The sequence below is a fragment of the Helicoverpa zea genome, chromosome 31, assembly GCF_022581195.2.
Source record: "Helicoverpa zea isolate HzStark_Cry1AcR chromosome 31, ilHelZeax1.1, whole genome shotgun sequence".
Taxonomy (NCBI): domain Eukaryota; kingdom Metazoa; phylum Arthropoda; class Insecta; order Lepidoptera; family Noctuidae; genus Helicoverpa; species Helicoverpa zea.
In genome coordinates this window covers 18,018,711-18,044,199 of record NC_061482.1, presented here as the reverse complement: position 1 = coordinate 18,044,199, position 25,489 = coordinate 18,018,711, and the positions used below count along the sequence as shown (strand labels likewise).

General features: G+C 37.3%; 1 protein-coding gene across 1 annotated transcript in view; it reads left to right on the top strand.

Moving 5' to 3' along the window:
* Positions 1-25,489, top strand: part of LOC124644882 (dipeptidase 1-like) — a 169,250-nt gene that overhangs the window by 72,601 nt on the left and 71,160 nt on the right. Inside the window, exons 3-4 of the mRNA XM_047184527.1 lie at positions 10,871-11,012; positions 12,943-13,099. Coding sequence (XP_047040483.1) covers positions 10,871-11,012; positions 12,943-13,099 — 299 coding nt within the window. The remainder of the gene's footprint in view (positions 1-10,870; positions 11,013-12,942; positions 13,100-25,489) is intronic.

The following is a 25,489-nucleotide window of genomic DNA, read 5'->3' as shown; positions in this document are numbered from 1 at the left end:
TTAAGTTATGTATTTGTCCCGACTAATGGTGATGCTATCCAAATAACTTAATTCTGAATCAAGGTAAGAAAATACATATTTGGACTGGATATTTACCCCTTACATTTTAAACATTCAATTACTATTACAGTGATTCTAAAAAAACTCACAAAAAATGAGTAAACAAAATAACCTCGAAACCCCTCGTAATCTGACCTCAGAACCCTTGTTATATAAGGGTCAGACCAGTGCCCAATAGGCTGCTAATCCAATTCTATTAAATCAGGCCGGTTAATTAGTTGGCACCACATCTAGCGACCTCATCTTATTACTAAGAGCCTTCGTCTCCTGATTTATAAATTACCAAGATTTTTTGCTCCACTTTTGTGGTACAGTCTGCTTAGAAAGTGATCCAGTACTGTCAATTCCTGTGTTTTATGTCAACTGTACAAATATGAATAAAAAATGTGACGAATTCGGTTGCGTTTGGAAACATTATCTGTCTAGCGTTTTCTCAACTATGTTGGGTCCCGTTACCCATAAAACCCAATACCCCTAGGTGAGACTGGTTGTCAGACTTACTGCCTTCTGACTACCCGTAACGACTGCCACAGATTTTCAAATGACAACTGGGACTTACAGTTAATTATGCCTTCCGAAACACGGAAGAACTCGTTATGGGCATCCATCCACAGATCGACCGTGTCAAGCGTTGCTTTACTTCATGATCGATCGATCGATCAATGCCTCCCAATTTATGCAAGATAATGCATCTAAGGCCGTCAAGTGTAGTCATGTTTGTGTAGCTCAAGTCCGACCAGATTTGACATCTGAAACGTGACTTCACATAAGAGGGGCTCGTGGCTAAGTAAATTTATTGATCAATCGATCAAGATGAAGCTGAGTATTTTGCAACAATTCTAAGTGAGGACGGGTGACATCTATACCGTATTGTCGTCGTCACAGCATTTATATAGTCCCACTGCTGGGCACAGGCCTCGTCTCACACAGAAAAGGATGATCGTTAATCACCACACTTGCTCAATGCGGGTAATAATCAACTTACAAACCCCAGAATGTATTTTTAAGTTCTTTGGTTCCAAAAAAAATCACCTAAGGCCTCATTTACGGAGATGCGGGGCGTCGCGCGTTGCGTTGAGCGGCGCGGCCCGCACTGAATTCAAATATATGGCGTTGTATGAGTGCGTTTACGGAGAAGCGATTTTAGACGCGTTTGTTTGAATTAGGGCGTTTTTTGCGGCCGAGCCCGTGGATGGCACCGACGCGTCCCACGCGACGTTTATCGCGGCGGCGCACGCAGCGGCAATTCTCGATGAAGCTATGGCCGAGGCGGAATCTTCTGTCAGTCTTATTTAGAAATCGCGCAACTTATATAGAAATGCTGCAAGTTGCGACACGTGCGCTCCCATCAAAGACTACTATATATTATAATATGGCTCCCATCTCTCGCCAACATAAAACCAGTCTATTTGATCGAGACGAGCGTGCGCCGCCGCGATGCCCGCCGCGTGCTGCGCTACACGCTAGAGGATTCGCCGCGGGCGCCGCGGCGGGAACCGCCACGCTTGCCGTCTCGCTTCTCTATGAACATGGTCGTATATTGCTATAAGTTTATGTTTACGCGTGCGATGATGCGTGCCGCTTCACGCGCCGCCTCACCATAAACAGAAAAAACGTCCGACGCGCCGCGAGACGCCACGCCACACGCGACGCGAGACGCCCCGCGTCTCCGTAAATACGGCCTAAGTTGTAGATCTTTATGTAGACAGGAAAGATAGCCAATTTTTATTTAAGCAATTGTTTCTTAAATAACCACATCGGGTGATAGAAGATATACAGGCTACGACACTAAAGCTGGCATAAAGCACTAATACTCAAAGCTTACACCTGGTCACATCACTACATTCAATATCGAAAACCGTCACATCACAAATTGCTGCATTTCAGAATCAGAACATAATTGCATACACATTTAACCCTAAAATAAACGCGCCAGCAAATCCCTTTTCAAAGTACACTGTAAACAGATTGGAAGCGCTATTAATTCATAGCCCTAGCATCGGTAGGTCGTAATATATTGACGGCAAACAATGATCGCATACAAAACCCGACTATTACTGTTTCGGGACAGTTTCTATTCGGACGATAACACTATATCTTTGGGAACTCGGAGGTCAGCAGACGGAGGGTTATTTGCTTTCGAAGTGTTGAAGTAGCGCTTTCTATCGCTTGGCTATTTTATTTTTTTATTTGAACTGTAAGTGAACTGTTATTCTCTTGCATTTGTTTTTGATGTTGGTCTTCTGCGTATTCTGTGTGTCATTATTTTCGTATTCTTTGTCATCCGTCACATTATCATTTTATGTCAAATCGTCTTTCACTATTATATTCTCAGTTTCTACTCTTCTATTCAAGTCTTCACATTCGTGACAATTTACATGACAATTTATTTTTTCATGAAAAGGCCTAACTACAAAATTAATTTAAACGGATTATTCTCATCAGAATCAGTCGTCATTTGTTCCAAATATTCAGTCACCGAATAATTTGATCTAGTTACTGAGGCTAAAGCTTTGTTTTATTCAGTAAATGTCAGCAGAATTGTCCAAACTTGCGGCTGCTGAACAATGAACCGAATCATTTCACTCATCTGGAATTCATTGTAGAATCCTCGCTAATCTTATAACAAATAGCAGTGTAATTTTGTCCGTCTTTTTTCAGCTGTTTGGGGGCTTAATATGTTAATAGACTGCAACTTGGTGATGGACTAACCATGTTTATCGGCGCTGCAATCATTATTTTCTCATGCATATTTACATGCTCATCATCTACGAAGGTTATTTCAATGTTCTACATCGGTTTCTAGTCCAATGAGAAACAGTTGAGCATCAGTGTTTTTCATGAAGTAACAGCCTACCTATCTAAACCCAGTCACCAGGGTAACCCAATACCCACGTATCAAGACTTCCTAAACTCTGACATAGGTACTGGTACTTCTGTTACAGTCAAAATTAAACACAAATTTCTAGACCACTGGAGCTGAGTTTAGGATGAAAGTACAACCGCGGCTTTAGCTAGTATTATTTTTAATCCGACTGCCGTTTCGGAACATCTAAGTGGCTAAATGAATTAATTTGCTTACCTAATGTATGGATTAGCTCGTCTTTGTGTAATTACAGTAACAGTACTAATATTACTGTGATTTAATGTTTGTTCCGCTAAGTGGTTTAAGTGCACTTGTGTTAAGCATCGTCGCAATATCGAATTAACTTGCAGTGGCTTATTAGCAACTTCATTTAAGCCGTTTATGAAAATGATTGATATTTTTGATTCGTCAAATAATATCGTACTATTTATTGATGAAATACCCATCACGTTTGACCTTTTCCGAAAAGTAAAAAAAAGTACAAACCTGGATTTATTTTCATATCAAAAGGAATCACAAAATCGTGACATATAAAAAAAATATTCGCATTTTTTCCAATCGTGTAAATATCTATGTAAATAAAATAATATTGGCGACGATTTTATAGGTAAGACGAGAAAACAAAATAGCTACGTGTTTAATCGAATTGTCAACGTTCCTTTCGACACTGCAGATTTGATTGATCCGTAAGATACACACTTTTACGTAAAACGGAGCGAAAAATCTGTCGCCAAAGTTTTACAGCGTCTGCATATATTTATGACGAGCTAGATGGTTTTATAAATATGCATGTTAGAGAAGATATAAGTTCTTTATAAGATGAGATGAATTATTAGTAAGTTGTGGATACTGGGGATGATCATCAGCTTCAAGGGCCGACGAGGGTGAAGATGGCTCACCGTAAACCTAGCAAAAATACCACAGTGACCACACTCCATAACTTGGAATACATTTTACAGGCCTCAAATGCCACCCAGGTGAGAAGTCCAACTTCCAAGAGAATAGCGTCATACCGTCACTTTCCATGGTTTTGTGGGTATAGTAGTACTAGTTCATTAGGCTCTAGTGTAGCTGGCAGTGGAAAAAGTCTGCTCGGAAACCTGTATCCAGCATCTATCTAAACTGGATTTCTTAATTATACAGCTTTGCATACATAAAAACTATTATGTTTTTCTCCTTACTGTAGAACAAAGGTATCATTTTCTCTGTAAATTACATCTAAAACTAAATAGGGCAAGCAAATAAAATAACTTTTCCATTTATTATTTTAACCCCTTCCAGGGTAGGCTTTACAAAATTCGAGCCACCTATAGAAGTTCTGAAAAGGCTTGAAGGTCAAACAAACATGACCTTTGGAATTCAAAATAGAACTCATTGGAGCTTACCCAAGCGGATATGATGACAGAACAAAATGGCGGCATTTCCTCTCATCCAATTAGCCGAAATGGATTTGCTTCTACCTTTTTCGTTCAAAAGCGTCAAGTTAATTATTGTAAAATTTTAATTCTACTTTATTTGTAAACAGTGTTTATGTAAATTAAATAGATGGATAGATAATACGTACTTTATTAGGTACACCAATTTTTACATGATTGAACTAATTAAAATAGGTGACATTATAGGTCTTATCGCTAAGAATGATCTCTTCCAGACAACCTTAGGATGAATAGAGAAAGAAAGGAAAAGACTATACGGTAGGCAGTTAGGCAAGGTGTATGCTTGATCAAAACCAAAGCCGAAAATAGATCTCAGTGGCGTGCACTTGGAGAGGCCTATGTCCAGCAGCTGACTGCGATAGGCTGATGATGATGATGATGCTTGCTCCTGCAATTCACGTACCTATTTACAAGTTTGTTATTAAATTATTGGAACTCTGAATGAATACTTAAGTCTATTTTCTATAAAAAGACGCTTATCCCTGATTAAAAGACAGTTTTAAGTACTAATGATGATGTACATTAATTCCTCATTAATTTGGCGAAACAATGGTGTCGCCGTGTCACCTAATCTGCACCTTACACGCGAGGATTTGACAATTCAAAGCGTTTGAGTGCTCAATGCTGGAGGTCTGATAATTATGACAATAGGAGGAATTTGTTCCTTTTGGATAATAATGTGGAATTCGACGTTAGTGTTGAATCCAAAGCAAATTCCGAATTTTTACTTGCAAAAAGCTTCAAAGAAGGTCCTGTGGAGAAAGTGACATATAAATCTCCACTGGCATGTCGGTATCAACTTACCTTCCGCAAGCTGTAACTGTGAAACTCTTACATTTTCCCTTTAGCAATAGTAGTGTGATGAGGCCGGAATAAGGGGCTCAAAACCAACTTTTCAATCTGTTTCTGAGCCATGAACAATTTGGATCAAAACCAGTCGCCCATCCATTTTCTGAACTTGTCAATGACCTAAATCTTTACCAAACCAGTTACTAAGGCACTTCATAATCATAACGAGCTACTAAAAATGCGAATCAAACTCAGTCTTAATAATAAAAATTATAAATTAATTACATTTACCTATAGGAGCAGAATAATGAGTCGCGAATGGGACAGAGTTGTAGCTCGGCACAGCTCACTGAGCTCAGCTCGGGAGCTCAAAAGCGCTATTAACACCGTCACAATAAATCGTTAACGATGGGCCGACGCTCACACCGAACTGTAACATTCGATTGATGTTTTATTTTTGTTTAACATTTTTTTATTATGTTCGGCTGATCAGAAAAAGTAACTTTATTAAAGTTAATTGAAAATTAAAATATTTTTAAATATTATTTCTGTATTTCAATAAAAAATACATATTCTTTTAAATATCTGACTGATAAAAATCAGTCAGATATTTCTGTCGTCACTGTAAATAAGACACAGTATTATGCAGAACATTGTCTAACTCGATAAAAATAAAACGCGCTTTAGAAAAATATGTTCGAACAAAGTTTTAGTGCAACCGCAAGTGGAAGTTCTCAACTGTCGAGCAAGCTTAGGTGTTTGTGCATATTGAGCGCGTCTGAAGCGCCATAAGTTCGTCGAACGTGTTTGTGGTATTTAACATACATTTGAATTAAATCTTTAAAAAACTTTCCCCGGAATCGGGAAAAATTTTTGCGTATTTTATACTTATCTATCTACTTTTTATCTCTGTTTGCGAAGGTTTAAAGATGTTTGTAAGCGTCCTCAGAGTTTTATTTTCAACTAGCTACAGAGAAATCTGCCTACACAGTTTAGCAATAAAACTAAAACTTTATAGAGGTCTTTAATAAATAAGTGTTAAAGTATTCACGGCAGTCTATAAAGTATCTATCTTAGTTACAAATTTTGGCTATCTCCTCAAACCTCTCCAATATTTCTTGGAAAGTATACAGAAACTTGTTCAGCAAAGTTACCCAAGTAACTGCGACGATTGAGAATATTTTATGCGATAAGTAACTTTTGATATTCTTCTTACTTTTCGAAGTTTAAAAATAAGATATTTAGTATTTTGAAGTTTTAGTGCTTTCAGAAACTATGAAAAATGGTAAAATTTTAAATTCCATTATAACTTGCCAGGTATCTAATTCGATATTTTTTAATTAAAACAGACGTTATTTCACTAAAAATATTTATCATTATTCTTTATTGTACACAAAAACATATAAAAATACACACAACACAGAGAAGACATGTACAAAGGCGAGCTTAACCCAGAACTGGGTTCTCTAACAGCAAACCTTAGAGCGATAGAGAGATGCGATAGGGAAGAGAAAATTAAAAGTGCACAACATTAAACAAAACAAAGATAAAACTACATAACATACAATATATACCTATATTATTAAATTTTATTTGAAATACAAAGACATATTTTTTAACATTTCCTCAGTACGGTGTAACAGTCAGCCATCGTTGCTTTTAATGTATTACTCGAGAAATTTAACAAAAGTATCGCACTTTGTGACACTATAGCAAGTTAGACACAATATATGAGTATATAGGTAGGTTTTACAATATTTTTCAACGTTGGGACAAAAGGGTTCTTTCAATGTTACCAATGGGTATCGTAAAATGTGAATAAAGGAACAGTCGTCGATGTCGATAAAAATCGGCTTACGTAGTCCTAATCAATAACACGCATTTTATGTTTGTAAATACAGAAAAGGTCCTGTAATGTATGTAGGTCTGTATATCTTTTTTTTCTGTTATTATATTGTTATACTGAGATATTCACTCCATACTTATATTTACCCACAGTCAAACCGCTAAACCGGTTTTGTGGGAAAATGTTTATGTTAAAACTGTACATTGCTGAAATAATAAAAAAAAAAATACTAGCTGTTCTCCCGATTCCACCTTAAGGTCTTTTCTCAGGCTCTAAGCTATAGCTTTTAAATCAGTTCATTATACTTTCGGCATGAAAGCCAGGTAGACCAGGCAGATGAAGTAACTTTCACATTTGTACTGATGTAGTTAGGGGGTCTATCAATCTATATATAAAAATACATACGTAAATTGGTTTATTTAAACCACTCGTCGAGTCTGAATACCCACGCTGCGTCTGAATCAACCATTAATCACGACGAAGATCATCAATAGGCTAGCCTGCCCCCTTCCCAACTATGTTGAGGTCAGCTTCCACAATAAACAGAATACCAGTATCTACAGTCAGAACAAAAAAAAAACATCATAAGACTTACGATAAACGAGTCCACAGACCCGACCATACTTACTAAACATATTTTCATTATTTCATTTTCCTCATACGAGCTTCCCTTACAAAAACAAACGTCTACATTTAAGTCTTACTTTTTCTTATTCCGTAATTACTTTAAAGACTTAATTAGACTCGGTAATGACTCACTCGAGCACAGATCTGTGGGATTGCTGCCAAGAGTCTGCTTAGAAAACGGATGAATGCGAATACATTTGATTCTTAATTCTATGGTAATTTTGGGACTGGTTACGCTTTATTGGGAACGTTTGGTAGTGTTGCCAAATGGGCTATTCATGTAATTATGTACTTACCTTGCTGTTCTTTTTATCTGTGATTGGGATAATGTATTGTTTTTTTTAATAATTATTTTTGTAATATTATAAAGCTGAAGGTTTTTGGTTTGCTTGGACGTGCTTATCTCAGGAACTCCTGGACCGATTCGAAAGTTTATATAGTACATTTATTGAGGAAGTCTGTAGGCTACTTTTTATCAAGATGCTGCAACATGGCCATAAGCTCCGCATTTATGACTTATACTATACTTATATACTGCCTTCTTACAAATTCCGTTAGTCACACAGCCACAACACTGACACCTCGTCAACATACCTATAAGCATACAGATCCATCGCTTGCACGTAGAAACATTTTTCTTGGAAATCTTCCTCTAAAATGTAGCCATCATCTAATCTTCTTTGTAGTTTCATCCACCGTAAATTACGTACCGTCCAAAAATACATGGAAACTCATTAAAAAATGAAAGTGAAAAGGGTCTGCCCTAGTATATCACTCAGTAATCCGGCACGAGACATTTTCTCGCAAAAAGGTAATCTACAGGAGCATTTTAATTACTTTTAAAGCCCCCTTGTTAGACCGGTATTATATATTCCGTACAAGCTCGGGATTACCTGGTCGGCGTCATAATATACGCCACACTTTCCCTCACGTGGCGAGTTCATGCTTGTCTCCCTTTCTGTGACCTGTTTGTGACATGTGAAGTAAGTATGTACCTGTGGAGTGTTTCGGCGAGGTTCTGTGACATGTGAAGTAAGTATGTACCTGTGGAGTGTTTCGGCGAGGTTCTGTGACATGTGAAGTAAGTATGTACCTGTGGAGTGTTTCGGCGAGGTTCTGTGACATGTGAAGTAAGTATGTACCTGTGGAGTGTTTCGGCGAGGTTCTGTGACATGTGAAGTAAGTATGTACCTGTGGAATGTTTCGGCGAGGTTCTGTGAAATCGCGTTCGTTAATTACAAATAGTGATTAAGGACACTTTTGGCCTTCGGGGATTTGAGTGTGAAAGTTCCTGTGTTGTGGTGTGTTACACGAATTTATTGCTGGCGTTTAGTGAAGGGAAACATTGATTATGTTTGAGTTGGTTTGCTTTGGATACAATTGGGTATTAGATAAATCGATAGCGATAATAAATTTATCGCTATTAAGTACCTATATTAATAATAATAATAAGCGACCCCGCGGGGCTATAAATCCGAGTGCTCCAGGGAGAGTATACTGTCCCCCATCTCCGGCCTGCCGGAGTGAAGCATGACGGGGGATAGGTCTCCCGCCTCTTGGCTTGCCTTCATCGGCCGGTCAGAGTGGAGTCGCTAGAGCAAGGTTAGTCCTGCTCGGAGGGTAGGTGCCTCGTGGTAAGTGGCGAGTGGGCCGGTGATGCTGGACCCACAGGGAGCGCGTGATCTGCGTTTAAAGTCCGCCGAGGTATCCTCACCCTTCTCAGCCGCTCATGTCCCTGTTGCCATTTTGTTGCTTTTCAGTGACTGATTCCCGGGGGCCCAGTAAGTGAGTTGGCGAGTCTCCACCTGCCATTTTAACATGTATTTAATACATTGTCATCGGCAGGTGCCATAGTTCCCGTAGTTTCCCCATTCCTAGTCCATTAGCATCCCATCACAATAGCCCAAGTAGTTTTCATCCATAGTTAGCAATAGTTTAGCACAGAACCGGGGATTGTCCTTGGGTACATTTCTATAGTGTATACAGGGATAATCGTCGGTTTTGTGTCACCATTTCATTAAAGTTGTCTCAAAAGGGCTTCAGCGTGTTGGCTTCGGCCCCACGTTCGCCTTCCAAAAATCCGGGACTCTATAGTCCCGAGGTCTAGAAGAGACATAATAATAAATAATATTATATAGTGTAAACGAGCCTGGCTAGGCAAAATATAGCTTCATAAGCGTTTAAATGATTTATTTGTATTTCAGTTCTGAATGAACTACTACACTCATATAAAAATTGGAATACACAAATTATATTTACATTTGATTAATAAGAGTTCTATGTACAAATTCAGTTTGCCTGTGTGCACTCAATAATAAACAGTTAACAAAGAGTTAACTCAATTTTGTAATAAAATAAAAATATGAGGTTAAAACTGAGGAATACTTGTCACGTTACTCAACTTCTGAATAAATTGAGGTCATATTCGTGCAGAGCCTTTGAAGCAAAGATATGGGCTCTTCCACACTGAGGTCCAGCTGAGCTGGTTGTGCTTGTTTATGTCAAAAGGTTCTTAAACAAGAACCACGCCTTGGACACGTAATACATATCTGGTGGTAATATTTATCTTATCTATTAGGTACTATCCGATTTTGTCAGTTTTGCTATCAGCCCAATATTTCTTACGTAGGTATATGTATGTAATCATCATTATTTTAGATCAAACTCCTTCAGAGGGTAGAATTCTATAATTCGCTTGTAAAAGTCTGAGTTGATTTCTATTTTTTTGCAAAGGCTTCTCCAATTATGTTACAGGATTTCCTTTCTAATCCCGAAACGCCTTTATGGCTGGACAGAATAAAATACTTATACATTACGGAGAAAGCTATGAGATTTTCTTTTAAAATTCATAATTCGAGTGTGTTAATTACTGACCAATCAGAGCCGAGGATATGGCTCAGCGGGGTCGAGGCGCCATCTTGTCTATGACAGTTCTTGATGAGACATTGTTTTGAGCGGGAACATGACTGAGTTGGATTATGGTGATTTGTTGTATAGTGTTGTGAAGAAAATATAATCAAAGAGAGATTGGAGCCCTGAACCCGCTGCTTCGTCATAATTAATCATTTTCCTTTAGACTTTGTCAAGTGATAATACATTGTATGTTAAGTGTCAAACCGTGGACATTGTATTCTGTGCTAGCATTCTACCCCAAAGACGCCCACTAAGCCTGCAACCACTAATGATAATGTCGTTTAGAACAATGTTTCTTCGACATATTATTATAAAAAATGTTTTTCTTTACAGCAAGGATGATAAACCCGTGTGAGCGTCGGTCGGTGGCCTGCCTACTGCTGGCCATCATAGCTGTGGTAGCCGCCGCGTCATACGACCGCGAACGGCTCGAGATTGCTAAGCAGATCCTGGAAGAAGTTCCTCTCACTGATGGGTAAGTAGTTTATCATTAACATCTGTTGTTTATGCAACTGCTAGTTACGTATTATCCAACTGATAGGTGAGTATGTCTTCTTATCAATAGAAGGTATGTACATTGCCAGTTTGCCAATGAGTAAGATCTATTGGCATGAAATCAATTAAGACCCGCACACCTACTATGCTGACACCATTGAATTCTAGATCATAAAGAAGGCTTCGCATTTCGTACTTATCGCACTTGGGGAACTCGTATTTCATTCATCAAGATAATGAATTTAAAAATTACAAAAGAAGGTCCAAAAATTGCAAATAAGTGATTTATTATTATTATAAAAAATGTTGGCATATATCTCATCCTTACTGTGACAAGCGCCCTTCCCCCCCCCCACACACACTAACGATGTATTCATTACACTACAAAGTTTGTAACGCACCTGAACTAAAAACTAATACATTAAATATAGTCTGTTTACGTGACTCAGTAACCGCATTAACTATAATTACGACGTACACTTACGAGGGTGCCAGAGGGGTGAGGGGTGAAGGGGAGGTACTCGCTTTGTTATGGTGGTAGGAACAATGGCTGAGGTAAAACATATGATATTAATAGCTTCCGCCACCAGTTTTACCCGCTTTCTGTGTGTAATACTTCCCGCGCCTGGTTGAAAAGTAGCCTACGTGTTATTTTGATATGTAAATAAGCTATGTTATTGTCACGTTTCATTAAAATCTGTTCCGCCGTTTGCCTATAAATAAATATACCTCTATACCATACCAAAATACTTAGAAACTTGCATAGAAAGTTTACCAAAGTTTTGGCGATTATTATAACTCACTACCAAAATTCGAGTGGGTTGTAAGTACATATAAAAAGGCAGGTAATTCAATGAAGATTTTAAATCCTAAATCCGTTCAAAGTTTAAATTCACTTTGATACATTTTCCGTTAAATAAATAAGCAATCCGTTCGGAAAACGCAACTAACTTACTGTCAACATTGAAATAACATAGAAGTCTCACAAGCTTGTCATCCGTACTCTCTGCTAAGTGAACCACTATTCTATTTGTGAAAAACAAAAGGCAAAAGCAACAACCAGATAAATAACTAGTTCGGGCTAGGTCGCATTGAAAGCGGGTATGAACGCTAAGCTAGACACGAATCAACAAAGTCACCGTGGCTTGGCTGCAAAATACCATTTGTTGACTGGATGTCAGACTTACTTTCTCGCTTCTAATAACCAGAGACAAATGTTGAAGCTGTTTAAATTTTAATGACACCCACGACTTTGACGAGTTTTCCGAAGGACGGACGAACTCGTTATAACATAGACATCCGATGGAAATATTAGTTACCACCTCCTAACCGCTGTCGCCTCCGCTCCGCTTATGAACCGTGTACAGTATAACAAGACCCTAGCATACAGTAGCAACGTCTGTTTGTCTGTTTGCCAAATACCAGATATAGCTTTAAAAACTTTTCCAGAATGTTCCACTTTAAATTGCGAAATGAAAATTTTGCGGTCAACGTTCGTAAATTGTTATTGTTTTTGTTTCTCCCCTGTTATGAATTTCATGAGGATTTCTTACGGCAAGTGTAGGTACGAATGGAAATACTTTTTTCAGAATGTTCAGACGGTAGGCTCGGGAACTTTTGAATATGGAAATGTTCATGAATTTTACACTGATTTGGGTTGTACACTGGCTGCGAAAAATCTACCCAGTACGGATAAACATATTTATTTTTACAGGTTCCTTTTAAAGCCAGTATTCATAGAAGCACCTTGACGCTATAAATATAAAAATATCTTGAATCTAGAATAACGATTTTTCTTCGAGAATGCGTTTCTAACCTGCTCTAACAGCTAGACCGTAACATTAGATATTGTGAAAAATAAAACTCTCAACACATTTTCCCTTGGACTAACTGTTTCTTCTTGTTCGCAGCCACAACGACCTTCCGTGGAACATCAGGAAGTTCCTTCGCAACCAGATCAATGAGTTTGAGCTGAACACTGACCTGACCGTGGTGGAACCCTGGTCGATCTCCAAGTACTCGCACACTGACCTGCCGAGGCTGAAGACTGGGATGGTGGGAGCTCAGGTAAGGATATAATAGATACCAATATGTTTCTGAAGTCGAACTATGTGGTGAAATGGATAAATTGAAATATTATTAAGGCAACGAAACCGTTAAAAAAGTGTTCGTAGGCTTAAATAGGCCAGTTGAGCCGCAGAACAGCATTAGCTTATCACTAATTTTACTGTCGTATCGTATCCATTTCAGCTGTTATTCACCCTGCTTGTGCCTCAATATAAGAAGAAATACATCCATCAGAAAAAAACGTATTAACACATCCTAACAAAGAACCTCCTCTTTTTTTTTGGAAATCGGTTCAAATATCGTTTTATTACAAAACAACTATCCAATGCACACAATACAACAACACGCTGACCAGTTAAAGCCAATACATTTTCGTTTCGCAGATAAATCATGATTGTCTTTTTCTTCGCAAGAAATTATTTTGAAACCGCTTCTGTTAGAGTACCTGCACACTGCAGACTAAACAGTCGGCAGGAATCATAAATTCAATCAAAGTTTTTGTCGGTCTGATACCGGCCAAACACCTGAATAGTATGTATGTATTGTTATGTGCGTACTGCCATAGTTTAAATATATTCTCTTGTAAACGGTTGTGAAGCTACTTACTAATGTTCGTAAAAATGTCATTAACACACGCATGTGCATCGATGAGCTTTTATCATCGCTATCGGTGCTGTCAGTAGAGAGTATCGCGCATCGAGCATGGTGAGTGACATTTTTACGTACATCTGTCCCTCTTTATTCTGTGGTACTACCATTCCTAAATGAAAAGTAGCTATATGTCTTCTTTGATAAATAGGCTTATCACTGATCTTAACACTGATAGAACTTCAAAAGAAATTCTTAAGATTAGCACGGTCAGTGAATCAAACATACTCCTCATCTTTATAAAGTCATGGTTTTTAAACTCTCTTATAATCAGTTTTGTTAAATGGCGTTGAAATTTGAACCCAGAAAAATTATATAAAATAAATATATGCGAGTGCTCCCGCGCTATAATCTAGTATGTTAGCAATATGAGACAGCAAAACTACTCAAACGACCGGTCATTTAACGACTATCATTATAACCGTAATAATGATTCTCGCAGCTGGATTAGTAATCAGAAGTCCTCGTTATTAGCAATAGTCAGTTCCCCATGGCTCCCCTGTAATTGACCATTAAGGGCCCCAGTGGGGTAATAGTAGCCTACTTCTGGCTTCTGTTAGAATAACTTAAATGTCTCCCCCTTTCTATAAACTTGCTGAATCGCTATAAATTAAATAAAACTTTTTGTGAGCAGTTTTGGACTTAGTTTTTTCAGATATTTTTATTACACGTAACTAAAAACTAGCCTGTGTGAAAAATTGTAACAACCGAACTAAATATCAAAAACAAGTTAAACATTCGCAGTTGAGGGACCTCCTAGCTAGATATGTGAATGTTCCATAGAACAGTCTATACCTGATACCTATTGAGTTTTCATACAGATAATGTATTGCTAGCAACACCATATAGAAAACAAATGACAATTACAAAACTTGAAACAAACAAACAGGTTCAAAACTACCCAAACAACCAGTTTACGGCTGAACAAATAACAAGCAAACTTTCCTTTCAACGGCATTGGTTCCCTTTCCATATAATATAATACATTTACGAACATACATACACATCTTAATATCAACTACATTAACATCGGACCGTATCGTACCACGGACACCAAATCACTAGCGGAGGTGCCATAACGGAAAATCTCCTAAGAAAGTAGCGAGCTAAAATGCGGGTTTGCTGGGGACGAGGAACGTTACTGTCTTCGCCCTTACACGCTTTCTTCGGACCCGCCCATTTTTTGTAATATCAAAAATAGTTGAAAAAATCTCAAGGAACCCGAACATCTCGTTAGTTCACTCGTAACTCGAACTCGGAGTTCGAAGAAGGCTCCTGACTTACGTGCATTATGGCATCTCCACTCTTTCCTGACTCCATGGACCGTACCCAAAATCTTGGGAAGTAGTTCCTTTGTCCTTTGACCTTCAGTCTGGAACGTTCGGGAACATTCTGGAAGCTTCCCGAACAAACTAGATAATAACGTAGTTGTAATAGTTTGATCTGGAAACTGCTGGGGCAGATAGTTTGATATTGAGTGGTTTCCTTACGAGGGTTATTTCTAGACCAAATATTTGTTTTATTAAGTGCTCTGGAGAATTTGTGGTTAGTTTCTATGTGGAAATATTTTACTTGGTGAAAATATGTATAACTAGCCGTTTTCCCGCAGTTTCACCCGCGTTACGTACATACTATCCGTACCGGGATAAAATGTAGCTGACCCGGAAAAAGTATCGCTTTCTAACAATTAAAGAATTTCAAATCGGTCTAGTAGTTTCGGAGCTTTTACCTAAAAACAAACAAAAAAATGTTTTCTCTTTTATAATAGTAGTACCAATACATAAGGTAAAAGCCTATAAACTGACTGTGGATAGCCCAGCTTACCTTGTATATACAATATACAAATACAACATATACCTACAAACTTGTTTCCTATAAATCACGTCCAAAAACTGTTGATATATTCTCTACAACAGACCGATCAAACCACTCCACAACAATTTAATATTTCCACAGCAAAAAATCCGACAGGAGATAATCACAAAAAAGGTGCCAACATCTACTCTAAAAATAACCCGTTAAAATTGTACGGGAATAATAAATTGTGGCCAATAACTCTTTTGTAGGCAGCAAAAATATTTATTGCCAGCATAAATTCAAATTAGACCCCAGTTTGCTACTGGGGTGCAAAAACAGATCTGTGTTAGGGGGTTACCTTTGTATGAACCCCCCCCCCCTCTCTAATTTTTTGGATACAAGGTTGTCTTCTATTTGTTGAACATCATCCTCCGAGCCTTTTTCCCAACTATGTTGGGGTCGGCTTCCAGTCTAACCGGATTCAGCTGAGTACCAGCGTTTTACAAGAAGCGACTGCCTATCTGACCTCCTCAACCCAGTTACCCGGGCAACCCGATACCTCTTGGTTAGACTGGTGTCAGACTTACTGGCTATTCTATTTGTTAAACGCTAGGTTCTATTTACCAGCTCATTTTCGCATGTGTATAAAAAGCAGCCTATATTTTATTCTGTCAAGCTATATTACTGCCAAAATCTATTAAGTACTTTTTGTGTGTTATAGTAACAAACATATTAGATACTCGGTGTTTATAACAATGGGATTACTTATGTAACACTTTTCAAATCGATCACACCAAACACTCTTCACGAAATTTCGATGAAATAAAAATGAGAGTGTATTAAATCTACAAATTGTGTAACATACCAACTTTAACCGTTTTAACCAATCAGAAAGGCTTTTACTGTATAAATAAGACTTCTAATTCGACTAATGTATGTTCCACGTTGTAAACAAAGTCGGGAGCGATGGCTAAGCGATTCTCGTTTCTCGCAATATTTTCCTACAACAGGTGTGTGTGGGGTTTTCTAAGGTTTTCCACAAGATACGAGCTTTTCACGATATTATTACTTTTCCATACAAGTTCAGAAATAATTTGAATTTTCATAGGTAGGTAAGTTAGCTGAAAATTTTGTACTAAATATTCAATGCGAACGTTAGGTAGTACTCTCTTGAGGATTCACTGTGATTGAACAGTTTTTAATTGGTTTAAACAATTCAATTTGGTTCTGATTTGTAATATTCAGCAATACCGAAGGGTGCAGAACATATCAATTTCGGGATGAAAAATTCTGATGAATATTTTTAAAAATAAAAATAAAGTTTTTTTCATATCGTGGTGATATTAAAAAAACTTTATTTAAAAAAACCCACATGATTTTTATAGAACCGTTCACTACAGCTATAATATGAAATATAATATGGTAAATTATAGAAATCGCCAACATTCAGCAACTCTATAACTGCTCACCATCGTAGAATATACAAACATACAAATTCACAACCAAGTCGGTTCTGACATAACCCGCCCCCGCTCCCCTCTCACGGCAGACCCTAAGGTACATAAATTGGTTCGCGTGGACCTGCCGTCTGATCTCGCAGCATCTATCTCCCGATGGCAGAGACGTACGGAGCCATCAGCTAGATTTGTAACACTTTCAGGCTAAAAAACATAGCTTTTAAGATGATTAGAAATACATTTTATGGAGTAGTATCTAGTATCGTATGGGTAGATTCAAAGTCATCATCGTCTTTCTAATAATGTTCTATAATATGAAACTCTTTATTAGAATTGCTAATATCACACATTATCGTGACAATCCCTCAATAGATGCTGATTTCATTAACTTATATTTATGATGAATTTTATACAAGGGATAGGATTCCAACATTGGCTCCATAGAAGTCATATAAATACCTATCAAGCAATGTATCTGGTACGTTAATCAACAGACATATTGCTTATTGAAATCAGTAGTCTCTAATATTAGAAAGCATGTACCTGCTAGTTTTGGGTCTGTTAGACTAATCCAAAATGATAACGTCTGAAAAAATAGGCTGGTTTTTTCAACCCAACATTAATAACGTCGGTATTTTCTCTGACAATTTGTAAGAAGGTCAAGGGCATCATAATAATATACCGGTGAAAAATCGCGGGTCATTTACCCAGAGGGCTGGAGTCGCGATAAACCGACAACTATTTGTAAAACTCGTAAAGTTTTCTTGAGAGTTCTTATCGAAGGGCATTTACGAGTCTCTATTATAGTCTTTTCTACAAGCTGTCAGCTTTTATTTGCAGTCTGTATTTAGGAGATATCTTATTTTATATCAAAACTAGTTTCACCCGTGGTTTTACGTGGGTTCCTTAGGAACTACTTCCCGTACAGGGACAAAATATAACCAATATTACTCAAGAATTGTGTAGCTTTCCAACAGTAAAATATTTTTTTAATCGTTGTGTAGTTTCGCAGCTTTCAGGGTAAATAACTAAACACACAAAAAATATTTCCTTTTTGTTATTAGTATATATGTATGTTATCATAAGTAATAGTAAATTATCTTGCTAGTGCGTAGTCTGAGTTGTAATGACCATGAAAAAGTCGGAAAGTTTTTAAGAAACACAATTAAGAGATTTATCTAAGACTAATATCGTCCCAAAACTACTCCATACAATATCATTAGACTTTATCAGTGTTCTTTCGTAATCATAAAACACACCGACACTTGCCTAAAACCTTGGCCCAAAACCATTTTCAGAATTTATAAAATATTCTTAGGTCGCTCAATAGAAAACCTTATGACAGAGGATTAAAGTATTTTTTTGTGTGACAATATGAGGTTGAGAAAGAAATGATTTGTTTTGTTTCCGTTATATTATTGGGAAGTTCTGGCAAAAGTATTTTTTGATGCGTATGGGAATTTGTGCTGAATAATAATCCCTGTTTCAAGTTTTGTCGATAAATCCTTATATTTGAATACCATTGCCGGCCTATGCAATAATTTTTCAACATTCTTCATAAAATAAAAAAAAGAAATAATGACTTAAACTGTTTACTAACTAAATGCTATATCATAACACTTTTCTAGTAACACTTAATCAAAACCTGTTCTTCACAATTCTCTCTCCTTGGTCTTCAAACTGCTTCTTAGTCACCCAAAGTCTCTTAGCGCCAGCCATTCCTGCAAACACCGCACCCCCCAACCAAGCTACAGCATAAGCTTCAGACGTAGGAATCACATTCACAGGCCTATTTATTATAGCCTCGAGTTCTCGAGCCAACCGCTTGTTCAAACCCGGCATGGTCGCCATACCCCCGTACGTGACAATAGCATCGTACATTTCGGGCTGCAATTCCGAATCGCATTTCAATATCGAAGTCACTATAGCTTCTTGAACGGGTATAACATCTGATGTTAGTTTCTTACCAAGCACCAGCTCTGGTTGGAAGTACATCTCACCAGCCAAAAAAGACTCGTCACTAACATCAATTGTTTTACCATCGGGTAACTTAAACGACTTCTTATAATCCTGTTTCTTGACTGCACAATTCTCGGTGACGTATACGTAATTGCGTTTAATATCTTGGAGTACGTCATCCAATTGCTTACCAAGTCTGATGCCTCGCCTTCTAAAAGAGTTCTTTATGAAGTTGGTTATTTCGTTGCCAGCTATATTAGTTAGCATGTTGGCGTAGCTGATTGAGCCTCCAGCGTAAACTGGGTTGATTTCTGTGAGGTCGTGGCCTAGGCCCACAGAGATGCCTGTTGTGAACCCTGACCCGAAGAGAGCCAGCACGCTCTGAGGTTTGGTTTAGAGTCTTCTTTGATAAATAGGCTTATCACTGATCTTAACACTGATAGAACTTCAAAAGAAATTCTTAAGATTAGCACGGTCAGTGAATCAAACATACTCCTCATCTTTATAAAGTCATGGTTTTTAAACTCTCTTATAATCAGTTTTGTTAAATGGCGTTGAAATTTGAACCCAGAAAAATTATATAAAATAAATATATGCGAGTGCTCCCGCGCTATAATCTAGTATGTTAGCAATATGAGACAGCAAAACTACTCAAACGACCGGTCATTTAACGACTATCATTATAACCGTAATAATGATTCTCGCAGCTGGATTAGTAATCAGAAGTCCTCGTTATTAGCAATAGTCAGTTCCCCATGGCTCCCCTGTAATTGACCATTAAGGGCCCCAGTGGGGTAATAGTAGCCTACTTCTGGCTTCTGTTAGAATAACTTAAATGTCTCCCCCTTTCTATAAACTTGCTGAATCGCTATAAATTAAATAAAACTTTTTGTGAGCAGTTTTGGACTTAGTTTTTTCAGATATTTTTATTACACGTAACTAAAAACTAGCCTGTGTGAAAAATTGTAACAACCGAACTAAATATCAAAAACAAGTTAAACATTCGCAGTTGAGGGACCTCCTAGCTAGATATGTGAATGTTCCATAGAACAGTCTATACCTGATACCTATTGAGTTTTCATACAGATAATGTATTGCTAGCAACACCATATAGAAAACAAATGACAATTACAAAACTTGAAACAAACAAACAGGTTCAAAACTACCCAAACAACCAGTTTACGGCTGAACAAATAACAAGCAAACTTTCCTTTCAACGGCATTGGTTCCCTTTCCATATAATATAATACATTTACGAACATACATACACATCTTAATATCAACTACATTAACATCGGACCGTATCGTACCACGGACACCAAATCACTAGCGGAGGTGCCATAACGGAAAATCTCCTAAGAAAGTAGCGAGCTAAAATGCGGGTTTGCTGGGGACGAGGAACGTTACTGTCTTCGCCCTTACACGCTTTCTTCGGACCCGCCCATTTTTTGTAATATCAAAAATAGTTGAAAAAATCTCAAGGAACCCGAACATCTCGTTAGTTCACTCGTAACTCGAACTCGGAGTTCGAAGAAGGCTCCTGACTTACGTGCATTATGGCATCTCCACTCTTTCCTGACTCCATGGACCGTACCCAAAATCTTGGGAAGTAGTTCCTTTGTCCTTTGACCTTCAGTCTGGAACGTTCGGGAACATTCTGGAAGCTTCCCGAACAAACTAGATAATAACGTAGTTGTAATAGTTTGATCTGGAAACTGCTGGGGCAGATAGTTTGATATTGAGTGGTTTCCTTACGAGGGTTATTTCTAGACCAAATATTTGTTTTATTAAGTGCTCTGGAGAATTTGTGGTTAGTTTCTATGTGGAAATATTTTACTTGGTGAAAATATGTATAACTAGCCGTTTTCCCGCAGTTTCACCCGCGTTACGTACATACTATCCGTACCGGGATAAAATGTAGCTGACCCGGAAAAAGTATCGCTTTCTAACAATTAAAGAATTTCAAATCGGTCTAGTAGTTTCGGAGCTTTTACCTAAAAACAAACAAAAAAATGTTTTCTCTTTTATGATAGTAGTACCAATACATAAGGTAAAAGCCTATAAACTGACTGTGGATAGCCCAGCTTACCTTGTATATACAATATACAAATACAACATATACCTACAAACTTGTTTCCTATAAATCACGTCCAAAAACTGTTGATATATTCTCTACAACAGACCGATCAAACCACTCCACAACAATTTAATATTTCCACAGCAAAAAATCCGACAGGAGATAATCACAAAAAAGGTGCCAACATCTACTCTAAAAATAACCCGTTAAAATTGTACGGGAATAATAAATTGTGGCCAATAACTCTTTTGTAGGCAGCAAAAATATTTATTGCCAGCATAAATTCAAATTAGACCCCAGTTTGCTACTGGGGTGCAAAAACAGATCTGTGTTAGGGGGTTACCTTTGTATGAACCCCCCCCCCCCCTCTCTAATTTTTTGGATACAAGGTTGTCTTCTATTTGTTGAACATCATCCTCCGAGCCTTTTTCCCAACTATGTTGGGGTCGGCTTCCAGTCTAACCGGATTCAGCTGAGTACCAGCGTTTTACAAGAAGCGACTGCCTATCTGACCTCCTCAACCCAGTTACCCGGGCAACCCGATACCTCTTGGTTAGACTGGTGTCAGACTTACTGGCTATTCTATTTGTTAAACGCTAGGTTCTATTTACCAGCTCATTTTCGCATGTGTATAAAAAGCAGCCTATATTTTATTCTGTCAAGCTATATTACTGCCAAAATCTATTAAGTACTTTTTGTGTGTTATAGTAACAAACATATTAGATACTCGGTGTTTATAACAATGGGATTACTTATGTAACACTTTTCAAATCGATCACACCAAACACTCTTCACGAAATTTCGATGAAATAAAAATGAGAGTGTATTAAATCTACAAATTGTGTAACATACCAACTTTAACCGTTTTAACCAATCAGAAAGGCTTTTACTGTATAAATAAGACTTCTAATTCGACTAATGTATGTTCCACGTTGTAAACAAAGTCGGGAGCGATGGCTAAGCGATTCTCGTTTCTCGCAATATTTTCCTACAACAGGTGTGTGTGGGGTTTTCTAAGGTTTTCCACAAGATACGAGCTTTTCACGATATTATTACTTTTCCATACAAGTTCAGAAATAATTTGAATTTTCATAGGTAGGTAAGTTAGCTGAAAATTTTGTACTAAATATTCAATGCGAACGTTAGGTAGTACTCTCTTGAGGATTCACTGTGATTGAACAGTTTTTAATTGGTTTAAACAATTCAATTTGGTTCTGATTTGTAATATTCAGCAATACCGAAGGGTGCAGAACATATCAATTTCGGGATGAAAAATTCTGATGAATATTTTTAAAAATAAAAATAAAGTTTTTTTCATATCGTGGTGATATTAAAAAAACTTTATTTAAAAAAACCCACATGATTTTTATAGAACCGTTCACTACAGCTATAATATGAAATATAATATGGTAAATTATAGAAATCGCCAACATTCAGCAACTCTATAACTGCTCACCATCGTAGAATATACAAACATACAAATTCACAACCAAGTCGGTTCTGACATAACCCGCCCCCGCTCCCCTCTCACGGCAGACCCTAAGGTACATAAATTGGTTCGCGTGGACCTGCCGTCTGATCTCGCAGCATCTATCTCCCGATGGCAGAGACGTACGGAGCCATCAGCTAGATTTGTAACACTTTCAGGCTAAAAAACATAGCTTTTAAGATGATTAGAAATACATTTTATGGAGTAGTATCTAGTATCGTATGGGTAGATTCAAAGTCATCATCGTCTTTCTAATAATGTTCTATAATATGAAACTCTTTATTAGAATTGCTAATATCACACATTATCGTGACAATCCCTCAATAGATGCTGATTTCATTAACTTATATTTATGATGAATTTTATACAAGGGATAGGATTCCAACATTGGCTCCATAGAAGTCATATAAATACCTATCAAGCAATGTATCTGGTACGTTAATCAACAGACATATTGCTTATTGAAATCAGTAGTCTCTAATATTAGAAAGCATGTACCTGCTAGTTTTGGGTCTGTTAGACTAATCCAAAATGATAACGTCTGAAAAAATAGGCTGGTTTTTTCAACCCAACATTAATAACGTCGGTATTTTCTCTGACAATTTGTAAGAAGGTCAAGGGCATCATAATAATATACCGGTGAAAAATCGCGGGTCATTTACCCAGAGGGCTGGAGTCGCGATAAACCGACAACTATTTGTAAAACTCGTAAAGTTTTCTTGAGAGTTCTTATCGAAGGGCATTTACGAGTCTCTATTATAGTCTTTTCTACAAGCTGTCAGCTTTTATTTGCAGTCTGTATTTAGGAGATATCTTATTTTATATCAAAACTAGTTTCACCCGTGGTTTTACGTGGGTTCCTTAGGAACTACTTCCCGTACAGGGACAAAATATAACCAATATTACTCAAGAATTGTGTAGCTTTCCAACAGTAAAATATTTTTTTAATCGTTGTGTAGTTTCGCAGCTTTCAGGGTAAATAACTAAACACACAAAAAATATGTCCTTTTTGTTATTAGTATATATGTATGTTATCATAAGTAATAGTAAATTATCTTGCTAGTGCGTAGTCTGAGTTGTAATGACCATGAAAAAGTCGGAAAGTTTTTAAGAAACACAATTAAGAGATTTATCTAAGACTAATATCGTCCCAAAACTACTCCATACAATATCATTAGACTTTATCAGTGTTCTTTCGTAATCATAAAACACACCGACACTTGCCTAAAACCTTGGCCCAAAACCATTTTCAGAATTTATAAAATATTCTTAGGTCGCTCAATAGAAAACCTTATGACAGAGGATTAAAGTATTTTTTTGTGTGACAATATGAGGTTGAGAAAGAAATGATTTGTTTTGTTTCCGTTATATTATTGGGAAGTTCTGGCAAAAGTATTTTTTGATGCGTATGGGAATTTGTGCTGAATAATAATCCCTGTTTCAAGTTTTGTCGATAAATCCTTATATTTGAATACCATTGCCGGCCTATGCAATAATTTTTCAACATTCTTCATAAAATAAAAAAAAGAAATAATGACTTAAACTGTTTACTAACTAAATGCTATATCATAACACTTTTCTAGTAACACTTAATCAAAACCTGTTCTTCACAATTCTCTCTCCTTGGTCTTCAAACTGCTTCTTAGTCACCCAAAGTCTCTTAGCGCCAGCCATTCCTGCAAACACCGCACCCCCCAACCAAGCTACAGCATAAGCTTCAGACGTAGGAATCACATTCACAGGCCTATTTATTATAGCCTCGAGTTCTCGAGCCAACCGCTTGTTCAAACCCGGCATGGTCGCCATACCCCCGTACGTGACAATAGCATCGTACATTTCGGGCTGCAATTCCGAATCGCATTTCAATATCGAAGTCACTATAGCTTCTTGAACGGGTATAACATCTGATGTTAGTTTCTTACCAAGCACCAGCTCTGGTTGGAAGTACATCTCACCAGCCAAAAAAGACTCGTCACTAACATCAATTGTTTTACCATCGGGTAACTTAAACGACTTCTTATAATCCTGTTTCTTGACTGCACAATTCTCGGTGACGTATACGTAATTGCGTTTAATATCTTGGAGTACGTCATCCAATTGCTTACCAAGTCTGATGCCTCGCCTTCTAAAAGAGTTCTTTATGAAGTTGGTTATTTCGTTGCCAGCTATATTAGTTAGCATGTTGGCGTAGCTGATTGAGCCTCCAGCGTAAACTGGGTTGATTTCTGTGAGGTCGTGGCCTAGGCCCACAGAGATGCCTGTTGTGAACCCTGACCCGAAGAGAGCCAGCACGCTCTGAGGTTTGGTTTAGAGCTTCGTAGAAAACCTCACAGCATTTCACCCTGGAATAAAAGAGGAAAATAATGTATTTTGTTCGTGACGGAAACTGTCTCAGATGTTTCGGTAAAATGTAGACGGTTTTAAAGAGCGTGAAAAGGAACGTGTTTGTGTAAATCCCTTTGGTGAAGTTATAGACAAACTTGCTAAGTTGTGACTCGCAATACTTGTAGGAAAAACAAGGTAGCTATATTGTTAAACTTTTCTGTAAACTATACTTTTTTAATTTAGATTAAGAAATAAAATAAGATTTTTTTAAATATTATTTATTTAGAATATGCGAAAACAGCAACACGTGAAAATCTATCAAATTAAGTTTATAAATTAGCAATAATATTGTTATTGATATATATATTAGCAATAATTAAAAAGTAGGTAGTAAATAGCTATGTAATGGAATATAAAAACTAGTATACAAAGATTAAGAATTTTATCAAAAAAGTTATAAAACATGAAAATGATGAAACCTAAATAAAAACTTTCAAACTATGAAACGCCTATATAACCGGATTTACAAAACTTTGAGCTTAGCTCGATGTACATTTTAATTTAAATGTATATTATCTAATTTTGTTTTACAATTTTGATATTCAATAAAAATGTTTACGTTTTCAGACAATTATTCC